Below are 13238 nucleotides of genomic sequence, written 5' to 3' on the forward strand. Positions count from 1 at the left end.
AGATTATCTCAAGGGGGAAATTACTGAGCATTAAAATTTTTTAATTTGCATACTGTATTAGTTAATGAAGACTGAATTTTATATGATTTTCTAAATCATTAATTGTATCACCTTCAGAAAACAAATCTAATAAGCCAATTTGTCATCTCTAGAATTAACAGAAGTAAAAGTTATAACTATTTGGATGAATTTTTCACTATAATTATTATCATTTTTAACTGTTACATTCTCAATTGGATGAAGCCATCCCTTTGTGTGTACCATTTTCCACACTTTTTACAAAAACATATTTTTATATTTCCTTTTCATCTTGATAACCAAACAAATAAAGGTTACTGCATTGTATTCTCACAAAATAATAGCAAAGGCAATATAAACCCTTAAAAATCTAGTAGCTCTGTGTTTCTTTCAAAATAACTGGCTGAATTAGTTAAACAAAACCGTTTCTTTTTGAAAGGTCAGGTAACTAAACTGGGTTACAGAAAAGCGAGAAGTGTTAGAGCTTCTATGACTAATGCTAGAATATAGGGATGTGGATGCAGCGAGAGAATTTGAGCATGAGCTTCAGGTAAGCATATGGTAGAAGGTGTTTTGAGGCTCCCTGAGTCTTATTGAGGACATGCCAATTAGGGAGCTGGTGAAAGAAGAATCAGCAAACTTTTCCATCCTATGAGGTTATATGCACTTACCTGATCTCACCATGTAAATTCACCTGTAGACCTGTCAGTGGGCTACCAATTTGAAAAGTTTTAATTGCATTACTCTGAGGTTCTTTCAACCTGGTGGTATACATGATATTGAGTTGACTTTCAATGCTGCTACAAAATATTAAGTAGTTAACATACTGGGTATAAGGGTTGCATACCTAAGTACTAAGGAAAATAAATAATGCTTGATCACTTTGAAATTTAAATCTAAGAAATGTTTAAACCTGTTAATATGTGCTGGAAAATGTTTAGCCATATACAATCTCCACATTATATAAAGGCTTTCATGATGCAACTCCCTGGCTCTTAAATGTTAAAAAGCACAGAATAAAACTCTTAATTCTAAATTTTCGTAATTGCTCCTGAGGTTTGTGACTGAAGCAAAAGACTGGAAACACCCCAAACTGGTTATTTATGAAACCATAGATTCCGTGTGAAACTTGATTCACAACTACATACAAATTATTTCTCACAAAATAAACATATATGTTCATATTTATAAAAATTTTCCAATTACTCATAGAAACAAGTTTCATAAAGTTTACATACTGAATACAGTAAAAATAAAAATCAGTTCTAATGAAGATTTCACTGTCCTTCTAAAAAAATTTTCCGTGTTTTGAGGTATCACTTTAATACATTCCAATACGGCACATTTGCAAAACAATCCATCAGTCTATCATAAACATTCTTATCACCACAGCATCATCTCTATGAAACTAACTAATAGGTTGAAGTACACTTACCTTTCTAAACAGGGAGGAAATATTTTAATTGTTACAAAACAAAAGAGGCAGGTGCTAGAAATTCTGCAGTACATAAAACAGTGAAACTTTGTTATAAATATGTTTGTTCATCATCTTTCTGCAGACACATTCATTAATCCTACTCAAGACAAATAAAGTCATCTCCTAAAACATTTTTTAAAAAAGCATAGATTTAAAAACAACAGTGAAGAATTTCACTCTCTTTATATATTATATAATAGTATATAAAGCTATTAAACTTTTACGTGTCAAGTACAAAGCCTCACCCCCACTTAGCTTCATCCCTTGATTGATACTTGGCTCACCAAGACCCATGAACTGCCAGGCAGATTACCTGTGCTGACTGTAGTCAACTCATTTTACAATCAACTTATGAAGTAATAACTTAGACAGACAAACACATACAAAAATACCAAAAATGGTGTTTTGATATGTACAAAGATCCGTAATTGGGGTATGACTATCAAATGATTCAATACTTCCAGGTCATAGCATGTTAAAAATGTATTTCTAGAGGAATAATGGTCCCACATATGAAAAGAATGTCTATATGGAAAGGGCTGTGATTTATTGCAAAACATACGTCTATAGCAAATTCCAAGGTCAAATAATTTTTAAAAACACATTTTAAATGTAATGGCTTAGGCCAAAGTCTCAGTTACTTTTTGGAGATTTCAGAACTATTAGGGCCAGAAGAATACCTTTCCTTTTTTTCTTTTTTGAGATGTTTCCCTTTTTTTTCTTTTTTACTTCCTTTTCTTTTCTTTCTTCTGATATTTTTGTTGTTTCTTTTGTTTTGAAGTGTCCTCATTAGTGGAACTGGATGAATAAGACCTTTTCCTTTTTTTTAATTTGATTTTCTCCTTTTTTTTTTGCTTTTTTCTTTTCCTCTTCTTCATTTATTCTTTGTGTGTGTAATGCCTGCGATTTATTCAATTCTTCATTCTCGTTATCGCTACCTTCACTGCTTGTGCTGCGAACATCCAAAACTATTTTGGGGTCTCCTCGGAGAAAACTGCAGCATTCAATAGTCAGATGACCAGGGTAGCCACATTTTTTCTGACACTGCCCCTGCTGCAACCTTGGTTCAAGAAGGCCGATGAAGTTCAATGGTCCTCTCTCGGCTGGAAGGGCACATGGCGCACATGGAGGCATCTGCTGGCTTTCTCACAGCTCTACAAAAGCGACAGTGACCATATTCTTGAAGCAGTGGTTTTCCTTAATCAAGACTTTGATTCCTGGGCAGTTCTGGGGTTTGAGTTCCTTGTAGCCATCAGGGAGAAAAAGAACCCTTTGCCATTGCTTCAGCAGCAGGTGCATGCAAGTCTGCTTCCTGACGTGTCAAGTGCATCCAGGAGTTCATCGCTCAAGGTTTCCAAGTGCCCACCCTGAGCCCTGCTCAGATGGAGAAAGGAGACAAATTTGAGCTTGGCCAATGCCCCACGCTTTCTGAAGGCCCAGGGCATGGTGATTCACTGTGGCAAAGTAGACTTCCCTTTGCCTGATTCCCTTTCAGTGATGCGGGGTTTCTGAAGGTCTTCAGGAGACCCTCAGCTCCATGCTGCTCCATGCCACTCCATGCAGTGATGGTCAGTCCACCTTCTGTGGAGGTGCTTTTCCAGTTAAAAATTATGTGATATCTTCACCCAGGGGATAGAAATTCAGAAAAGATGGCATATGGTATAAGCTCTTCAAATCCTGAGCCAAATGATCTAAGTCTTCTTCTGACATCTTATGAAACACCTGGTAGGGAAGAGGTGACCCTGAAGATGACCCAAATCTTGACTCTCAGAACCTAGAGTTGAGGAGGAGGAAGGGGGAGTGATACTTAGCATCACCCACTCTTGAGTGAGTCACATCTCCAGGGAGATAATCTAATCAGTTTCCAACATGCAGTGCTAAATAGGGTTTAAGGGAAACGGTTGTTCCCACAAGAATGGATTAGGATCAAAACATGACTTTTCTAGGGTACATAAATCCTTTCAAACCAACACATATGCTGAACCTTTTTCTTCTGGCCCTGGAGTTACTTATTTGGCTTCACATCAAATGATGTAATGGGAGGTTTTTCTGTGAGTTTTGAGTTTTTAATTAGCCTGAGCCAAAGTCAACTGCTAGGTGATATAAAGAAGGAGGAAAGCAGAGGCTCTGATGTTGAGGTTATGGGGCTTCTTCATAGTTTATTCAATTTGTAGAACAGATGCAAGAAAATTGATACTTACTTTGTCCATTTAAGTCCTGAAATAGAGGGTAGTTCCACTTTTTAAGAGATTTAAGAAAAAGGTTACAGGCCTCTGAACCCTTCTTCAAAACCAAGTGAATGTTTCCTCTTGCACCATCCTGCTTGATCTCACAGCAAATGATGTTCAGTTCTTCATAATTCAGAACGTGCGATACAAATAAATCACCTGTAATTTGCTTTATAACAGACATTCCCATCCCTTTAATGAGGGTTTGACTATTATCCTTTATGAAATTCACTGAGGAGATGGGGAAAAATATACTTACTTATTCAATCCTTTATTCACCCATTCATTCATTATATGAAACTTGTGCATCAGCATTGTTACCAAGGAATTTGGGTTGTGCTTTTGTTCTGTTACCTCTGACCTATCCTGAGTTATGGAAATGCCAAATATTTGCATTCCAAGCCCTCAAGAAAAGCTCTGCGAGTCCCTTCACGTCCATGCAGAGTCCTGGGTAAGTAAGACGACTTTGCTCTGGTGATGAAGTAAGGTGAGCAGTCTTGTCTCCCCATATAAAAGCATCCCCAGTGAGGTCACGGTCGCCTAGACTGTGGGTTTTGGAATAATGAGACTGGCCGGGGATCAGCCAATTGTGACCTCACTAAACCTCTTTGAGCTTATTTCACTGATGTGCTGGTAATATATTTGACAAATATTTTTTGTAAAAACCCTAAGATGTAGCATTTGCCAGTTTTCATGCTGTAAATATTCCCACCTCAGCTGATTTCAAACTAACAACAGGATGTCAACTGACAAAAATCCTGAAAATTCTATGATTGGCTCTTACAAACCAATAAGAGCCAGCTCCAGTACCTCAGTGGTTCCTCATCTGAAAATGAGGATAAGAAGAGTATTTGACTTCTGAAACTATTATGAGAATTCATATGTAGTATTTCATACAAAATTAGAACTTGTTCTAATTTGCAAGCTACTGGAATGTGATATAGCAGAAATGGAATGGCGTTTATAAAGGGGAATTTATTAAGTTGCAAGTTACGGTTCTAAGGCTGTGAAAATGTCCAAATTAAAGCAAAACTATAGAAATCTTCCGTCTAAGGCATCTAGGGAACGATACTTTGGTTCAAGAAGGATGTTGATGTTCAGGGTTTCTCTCTCAACTGGAAAGGCACATGGCCAACATGGCAACGTCTGCTAGCTTTCTCTCCAGGCTTCTTCTTTTTTTTTTTTTTTTACCTTTATTAATATTTAAGGATGTAGGTTTACAGAAAGACCATACATAAAATACAGAGTATCCATATACCACTCTATTATTAACACCTTGCATTAGTATGACACTTTTGCTAAAATTGATGAAAGAACATTTTTAGAATTGTACTATTAACTTTAGTCCATGGTTTACAGTAGGCTTCACTATGTTGTACAGTTCTATTTTTAAAAGTTTTATTCAGGTAAAAATTTATTTTTAAGAGACTGCCAAATAGATTTTCCAAGGTTTTTGTACCATTTTTATGCTCTCATTAGCAATTTTTCAAGAGTTCTGGGTGCTTCACAAAATACTTTATAACACATCTGTTTCATTTTAACCATTCTACTGGATGAAGCAGTAGCATCGCACTTTAATTTTCATTTCCCTGATTGAGCACTTTTTTAAAAATGATATTGTGGGATAATTTTACAGAAAAGTTGCAAATGTAAAATAGAGTTCCCATATGTCCTTCATCCAGGTCGCCCAAATTTTAATATCTTACATAACTTAACGTTTTCTAGCCTACAGTGTCCAAGTCTTTGGTCCATTTTTAAACACCTTTATTACATGAGTTAGGATGGGAGGGAGGAATTATTTACCTTCCCAGGCCTTGACCTTCCTCAGATAAAACCCCAGCTCCTTGCCTTCTAGCACACAGCCATCTGTTCAGCCACACTAGCCTGGCCTCGAAGCAGCTCAGGCAAGAAGCTTGCCCTGCTGACACCGCTCCTCAAGGAGACCACTGATCTTGGCATTCTTTTTCCTTTCAAGCATATTACTTCTGAATTTTCGTTGATTGTTTGTTTTGTTTTTTTAGTTTTTCTTCTTTTTTTTAGTTTATTGTTTTTGCTTCTTTTATTGTTTTGGGTTTTTTTTTAAAATCATTTTTTGTTTAAAATTTCTTCTTCCTCAGCAGTCAGTTTGGTCCCTGTGCTGGTTTGAAAGGATTTACGTACCCTAGAAAAGCCATGTTTTAATCCTAATCAGTCTTGGGGGAGCGACGGTTTCTTCTGATTCCTCTTCAGTACTATAGTTTGGAAACTTGATTAGTTTACTAGAATCCTATAAATGAAGTATTTTGGAGAAAGCTTCAGAACGCCACAGAGTCATGAAGCAGAGAGTCCACCAGCCAGTGAATTTTCTCTCCAGGCTTCTTGTTTCATGAAGCTACCCCAGGACATTTTCCTTCTTCTTCTCCAAATGTCTCTAGCTGTGTGGGGCTCTCATGGATCCTGGGCTCTAAAGCTTTTTCCAAAATGGTTCCCTCTTGTGGTAGTTAGATTCAGTTGTCAACTTGGCCAGGTGAAGGCACCTAGTTCTGTTGCTGTGGACATGAGCCAATGGTACGTGAACCTCATGTGTTGCTGATTACGTCTGCAGTTAGCTAGGAGGTGTGTCTGCTGCAATGAATGACGTTTGATTTAATTGGCTGGTTCTTAAATGAGAGAGCTCAACGTAGCACAGCCGGAGCAGCTCAGCATACCTCATCTCGGCACTCACAGCTCAGCCTAGGCCTTTGGAGATGTAGAAAGGAATCACCCTGGGGAAAGTTGCTGCAACCCAGAGGCCTGGAGAGAAGGCCAGCAGAGATCATCCTGTGCCTTCCCACACAGGACGTGAGAAGAACCTCAGTGGAAAGTTAGCTGCCTTTCCTCTGAAGAACTATATATTAAGTAAACAGATCCCCTTTTATTAAAAGCCAATCCATCTCTGGTGTGTTGCATTCTAGCAGCTAGCAAACAGAACACTTCTTAAAGGACTCCAGTAAGCAACTCCACCTTGAATGGGTGGAGACCTATCTCCACAGAAACCATCTAATCAAAGTTACCACCCACAATTGGGTGGGTCACATTTCCATGGAAATAATCAAAAAGCTCCCATCAAGCAATATTGAAAGAGGATTAAAGATCTTGGCTTTTCTGGAGTCCACAACAGACTCTAGCTGGCGTAGAGCTCGATATATATTAATTACTATTTTTAGCCATTATTCTGTTATCACCACTTAAAGGAATAGCATATTTCATCTGCCACAGATTTTAGTCTTTTATCACTGCAAAATATTTGTCTGTATCCAGTCTAAACTCTCTCACCTCTCCCTTAATCTGGGGGAGCCATGTCAACTTTGATTCTGGCTATGCCAAGGTCTAACGCCAAATGGAACATCCACTGCTCCTAGGCAGTCTGTGACAGCCAGGAGGATGCCTCTCGGTTTCTCACTCTCAGACACTGTCTGCACTCGTTTCTGTCCTGGGTGAGGCTACTCCAGGCTTTCAAACCCTTCTTGTTTGATTGCCTCTGGAGAGCAGTTGTGCTCCTCCCTATGGCCCTGAGTTCTCTCTGGTCCAAGTTGCACCATCTAGCGCTCCAACCCCCAGGATCCCACCAGCTTCCCTTTCCCTCCATCACAGATGACTTCTCCTAAGCTCAGCTGGAACTTTGCCCCTCCTGTCTCCTGTGTCCTGCCAGGGAGTTCCATCTCACTCCCTCTGGGGTCTCATCCTCTCTCTTGGCTTCTGCATCCTCCCAAGGAGATAATTTCCAAGTCTTTTTCAATCATGCTCTTCATTTTACAGCTGAAAAAATGCAGCCTCAGAAAGACCTACAGACCTGCACAGGTCAAATGACTAGACCTTTTGAAGCTACATTACTTCAACTGTAAAATGAAGAGGATGAACACTTTCTCTGACTGTTTCAAAGACTCATGGTAAATATTGAATAAAGTTACGTAAGTTACATGCATGAAAATGTTTTAACATTTGAAAAGGGCATTGCTATGTGACTGTGAAGGAGTCCTGTATTATCCATGGGATATCTCCATGTATGTGCCTCCATATTCCTCTCTTTTCAGGTAGTTAGGTAAAAACAATGCTGCTATGCTTTCATTTAGTATTCATTCTTATCATATCATCATATATCTCTTAGTCTAGACCAGCACTAGGCAACAGAACTTTCTGTGATGATTAATATGTTCTATATCTGCACTATGCAATGTGGTAAACTTTAGCCACATGCAGCTACTGAGCATTTGAAATATGGCCAGTGTGATTGTAGAACTATATTTTAAATTTTATTTAATTTCAATTAATTAAAATTCTAATTTAAATAAGCTGTAAAGATGTTTAGTTTTGAAGAGGATTTCAAAACCAGGCCCAAGATTTCTCTTAGAGGGGCAAGTAGGAAGGAAGAAAAGGCTTCTCTTTTATATCATACCCAGGAACAAGAGAGAGTGTGCCAGTTTGAAAGGGTTTATGTACTCTAGAAAAGCCATGTTTTAATCCTAATCAATCTTGTGGGAGCAACTGTTTCTTCTAATCTCTATTCAGCACTATAGGTTGGAAACTTGATTAGATTATCTCTACAGAGATGTGACTCGCCCAATTGTGGGTATGAACTTTTGAATAGAGAGAGATGTGACTCACCCATTCCAGGTGGGTCTTAATTACTTTACGGAAATCCAATAAGAGGAAGCATTTTGGAAAAGGCTGAGATTCTGAGAGCAGAGAATGATGACAGAATGACAAGACAACCACAGAGTCCATCAGCCAGCAAACTTTGGAGAAGAAAAAGGAGAAGGCCACTGGGGAGTTTCATGAAGCAAGAAGCCTGGAGAGGAAGCTAGCAGATGTCACCATGTTCACCATGTGCCCTTCCAGTAGCAACAGAAACCCTGTACTTCATCAGCCTTTCTTGAGTGGAAGTAACCTCTTTTTGGTGCTTTAATTTGAGCATTTTTATAGACTTGTTTTACTTTGGACATTTCCATGGCCTTAGAACTGTAAACTAGCAACTTATTGAATTCCCTTTTTTAAAAAGCCATTCCATTTCTGGTGATTCGTATTCCAGCAGCTGGCAAACTAGAACAGTAAGGAAGAAAGGCAAAGATTGAAAAATGCAACAATTATCCAGTCATTTATTCAAGGTTATAGAGACAGAAAATAGCAATATTCCATCCAAAGAAGTGCTAATTGATCATTGTGCTAATTTTTTACAGTCTGGTGGCACTTTTTCCATTGCTAAACATCCCACCTTACTCTGATGGTAAGGCAGCTTCTGGTTTTTTACAAACAGTATGAAGACTCAAAACATTTGATATGGATATCAGAATTTAATTAAATACTAGTTCATTGTTTGTCAAGTAGCTGGATGGATCTGAGAGACTTATACTTATTTCAAATAAAGAGGTTGCTGAGCCTATGTTGCAGGTTACTGCAAAATTGTAACAATGACAGTTTGAATGTTGCAAATCCTGTGAAAATGCTTGAAGCATTTTCATCTGAAAATAGTTATTTGCCTGTTTTACAAGATGCTAGCAATGTGGTGTCAGTAATTTAACAGATTTTTCACTGCATGATTCAAAATGGGTATTATAGTGTCCTAGTTTGCTAGCTGCCAGAATGCAATATACCAGAAATGAATGGCTTTTAAAAAGGAGAATTTAATCAGTTGCTAGTTTACAGTTCCAAGGCTGAGAAAATGTCCCAATTAAAACAAGTCTATAGAAATGTCCAATCTAAGGCATCCAGGGAAAGAGACCTTGGTTCAAGAACGCCGATGAAGTTCAGGGTTTCTCTCTCATGTGAGAAGGCATATGGAGAACACAGTCAAAGTTTCTCTCTAGCTGGAAAGGCACATGGTGAACACGGTTAGGGTTTGTCTCTCATCTGGAAGGGTACATAGTGAGCACAGCATTATTTGTTAGCTTTTTCTCCTGGCTTCCTGTTTCATGAAGCTCCCCAGGAGACATTTTCTTTCTTCATCTCCAAAGGTCGCTGGCTGGGGGACACTGCTTCTCGTGGCTATGTCGTTCTGCTCTGCTCTCTCTGAATATCTCATTCTCAAAAATGTTTCCTCTTTTGTAGGACTTCAGAAACTAATCAAGACTCACCCAAATGGGTGGAGACATGCCTCAACCTAATCCAGTTTAACAACCATTGTTGATTAAATCACATCTTCAGGGAGATGATATAATTTTCTAATTGCATGTTTCAAACATGCAATACTGAATAGGGATTAGAAAAAACAGATTAGGATTAAAACATGGCTTTTCTAGGGTACATACATCTTTTCAAACCAGCAAAATAGATCTATTTGTTAATTAACAGCAAGCTTCCATCGAGTATTGAATATTCTGATTTATCTTGAGTTCCTATAGCAAAAATTTTACTAGGGAATGTTCTAAAACCATTGCACTTTACTTACAAAACCTGACAAGAAGGTGCATGCAAGGCAACAAGTTTTTACAGCTTTCACAGAGTTTTTGACATCACCTTTTACAGATCATATTTTTCATTTCATCATTCCAGCCTTAGCAGATGTACAGACAGTTTTCCTTTCTGTACCCTTTTTTAATGCACTGTTGTTAATAGAGAGTCGATGTTAAAAAAAAAAGTGGTGGAGCATTGTGGCTTTTCTACTTTAACTGTTGGCAAAAGTTATGTGAGGACCTTCTCTGAGAAAGGACTGCTAGTATATTTAAGAATACTTCAGACCTTTCTTTCTTTCAGACCATATATAGCCAAGGAATATCAGAAAATGTTGGATACAAAACCACAAATGCTGTATTAAATATGGTATGGGGGCATTCAGCTAAGGAAGAAGTATTTACAATGATGGCTTCCATCTGCCATATGCTAATGGTACAGATGGAAGCCATCATTGTAAATGGTGACATCCTAAAGTCAGGCTTCTCTACAGTTTAGCATTTAATGCCAAGTTTCTGAGACATCTTTGGTTTCTAATATCTTCTGTGACAACACAGATGATCAGAGGTTCTATGGTACCATTGCTTCAGGTGATATCAAAGGGTTCTCCTATGTCATTGAAGATTCTAGTTGAATCATCCCACTCTAATCTTTTTAGCTCCTTGTTTATCATTTACTAATTTCCATACATGATAATGAATTCTTCAGTGATCCCATAGAAGTTGTAGGTCAAAGACAATCATCAATGATGCCTTTTACTTTAGAAGTAAAAGTAAAGTAAAGTAAAAATTTTATCTTGATGCCTTTGAGATGCATGCTTAAGAATCATCAAATTGACTTATCCAGAAACAAAACCACAAGTTCAAGAAGAAGAATTCAGCATTTCAAAGAGTTGGAGTTACTACTATTTCTGAAATGCAACAATGTATACAAGTGGAACAAAAATGATGGATTCAGTTATTTAAGGTTATCACCAATCTAGTGAAAATGTTGAAGTCCAGAAACACCAGAAGAAATTTTTGTCCGCCAAATCATTGGTATTCAGAACAAGAAGATATTAAAGCAGACAAGGCCACACAATTCTATGAGCCATCATCTAGACGTGTGGAGGTTCCGTTGAATGGGAAGAATAGGTCCATTGCAGTCTACCCTTGATGTGGTCTGGAGTCACCACCACTCTCTGTCTGAGGAAAGACAACTCACCATTCTAACAGAATAGCCTTTTGTAGTTCCATTTGAGGAATGAGTAAAGATCTTTCAAAGGTTGATTTATGCAAATAACAAGAAGTTCAAGGAGATGGTCCTTTTCTGAATGGAATTAATGTCACAATAAGAAGAAAGTGTATTTATAAAGATGCTTATGACAAACTTTCATCAGAAAATGAACTTGATTTGAAAAAGCAGATTCATGTGCACTTACTCAGTGCCCATGGCCTGAAGGAAGCTGGCATTGATGGTGGTGGGATTTTCAGAGTTTTTAAATGAACTACTGAAATCAGGATTTAACCCCAACCTGGATTTTTTTTAAAAGACTACTAATGAAGGGCTTCTGTATCCCAACCCAGCTGCTCAGATGCTTGTTGGAGATTCTTTTGCCAGACATTACTACTTCCTAGGAGAATTCTTGGAAATAAGCTGTTGGATCTGCCTTTTGCTGGGTTTTTCCATTCAAAGTTGCTTGGAACTAATGCGGATGTGGACATTGATCATCCAGCTTCTTTAGATCCTGAAGTTTGTAAGAATTTGCTTTTTCTCAAGAGCTTTGAAGGTGATGTGGAAGAACTTGGGCTGAACTTTACTGTGGTGACTAATGACCTAAGAGAAGCACAGGTACTCGAACTAAAATTTGCTGGAAAAGATGTTTATCACCAGTTCTAACCAAATTGCATATATCCATCTTGTAGCAGACTGCAGACTAAGCAAACAAATTCGCCAGCATTGTCTGGCTCTCAGACAAGGTCTGGCAAATGTTGTTAATCTTGAGTAGCTCTGAATGCTTTCTCAGCAAGGAATTCAAGTATTGATTTCTAGTGCACAAGTTTCCATAAGTCTGGAGGACCTAAAATCCTTTACATATTATACAGGAGGCTATTTTGCAGGCCATCCTGCAATTAAAAACTTTTGGAGAGTTATAGAAGGTTTCACTGATGAAGAAAAGTACAAGCTAACAAAATTTGTAACAAGTTGTTCTTGACCCCCTCTCTTAGGACTTAAGGAGTTGTATCCTGCATGTTGCATTCACAATGGAGACTCCAACCCAAGGAGGCTTCCCACTGCCAGTACCTGCATGAATCTGCTAAAGCTCCCTGGATTTTTTTTGTTTTTGTTTTTTTTTAACATGGGCAGGCACCGGGAATCGAACCTGGGTCCTCGGGCATGGCAAGCAAGCACTCTTACCTGCTGAGCGACTGTGGCCCACCCGCTCCCTGAATTTTATAAGAGACTTTTGCAAATCAAGCTTCTATATGTTATTGAATGTGCCGCTGGGTTTGAAATGAGCCATGCTGAAACTGGTACTGGATCTGAACCTCTAAAGTGGTACTCACCTGTCTCCCTTCCTAAGTAGCACCTCCACAAAGCTGACTAAGGATTCTTGGACTGGATTTCAATAGCTTTTCCTGACAGATGCCCACATATGATCCTTTTTTCCTTCCTTTCCATCTGTATTAGTTAGGATTCTTTAGAGAAATAGAATCAACAAGAAATATCCATAAATATAAAATTTATAAAAGTGTCTCACATAACCATGGGAATGTACAGTCCAAACTCCATAGGGCAGGCTGTGAAGCTGATGACTCTGATGGAGGGTCTGGATGAATTCCAGGAGAGGCTCACTGACTGAAGCAGGAATAGAGCCTGTCTCTTCTGAATCCTCCTTAAAAGGCTTCTAATGATTAGATTAAGCATCACTCATTGCATAAGACACTCCCTTGGCTGATTACAAATGGAATCAGCTGTGGATGCAGCCAACCTGATCATGATTTAATTCTATGAAATGTCCTCATAGCAACAGACAGGCCAGTACTTGCTCAACCAGCCAAACAGGTACAACCACCTGGCCAAGTTGACACATGAACCTCACCATGACAGTCCACCCTTTGTCAACTTGG

At 38.5% G+C, this 13238-nt stretch overlaps 1 protein-coding gene and 1 pseudogene across 1 annotated transcript in view; one reads left to right on the forward strand and one right to left on the reverse strand.

Moving 5' to 3' along the window:
* Window positions 1-5701, reverse strand: part of NLRC4 (NLR family CARD domain containing 4) — a 45480-nt gene extending 39779 nt beyond the window's left edge. Inside the window, 6 exon segments of the mRNA XM_077134748.1 lie at window positions 2669-2811; window positions 2814-3008; window positions 3011-3109; window positions 3112-3237; window positions 3697-3954; window positions 5641-5701. Coding sequence (XP_076990863.1) covers window positions 2669-2811; window positions 2814-3008; window positions 3011-3109; window positions 3112-3237; window positions 3697-3954; window positions 5641-5701 — 882 coding nt within the window.
* Window positions 5702-8042: 2341 nt separating this feature from the next.
* LOC143661245 (ubiquitin-protein ligase E3C-like) lies at window positions 8043-12694 on the forward strand (annotated as a pseudogene).
* Window positions 12695-13238: the final 544 nt, after the last annotated feature.

Source organism: Tamandua tetradactyla, chromosome 17 (assembly GCF_023851605.1).
Source record: "Tamandua tetradactyla isolate mTamTet1 chromosome 17, mTamTet1.pri, whole genome shotgun sequence".
Lineage (NCBI taxonomy): Eukaryota > Metazoa > Chordata > Mammalia > Pilosa > Myrmecophagidae > Tamandua > Tamandua tetradactyla.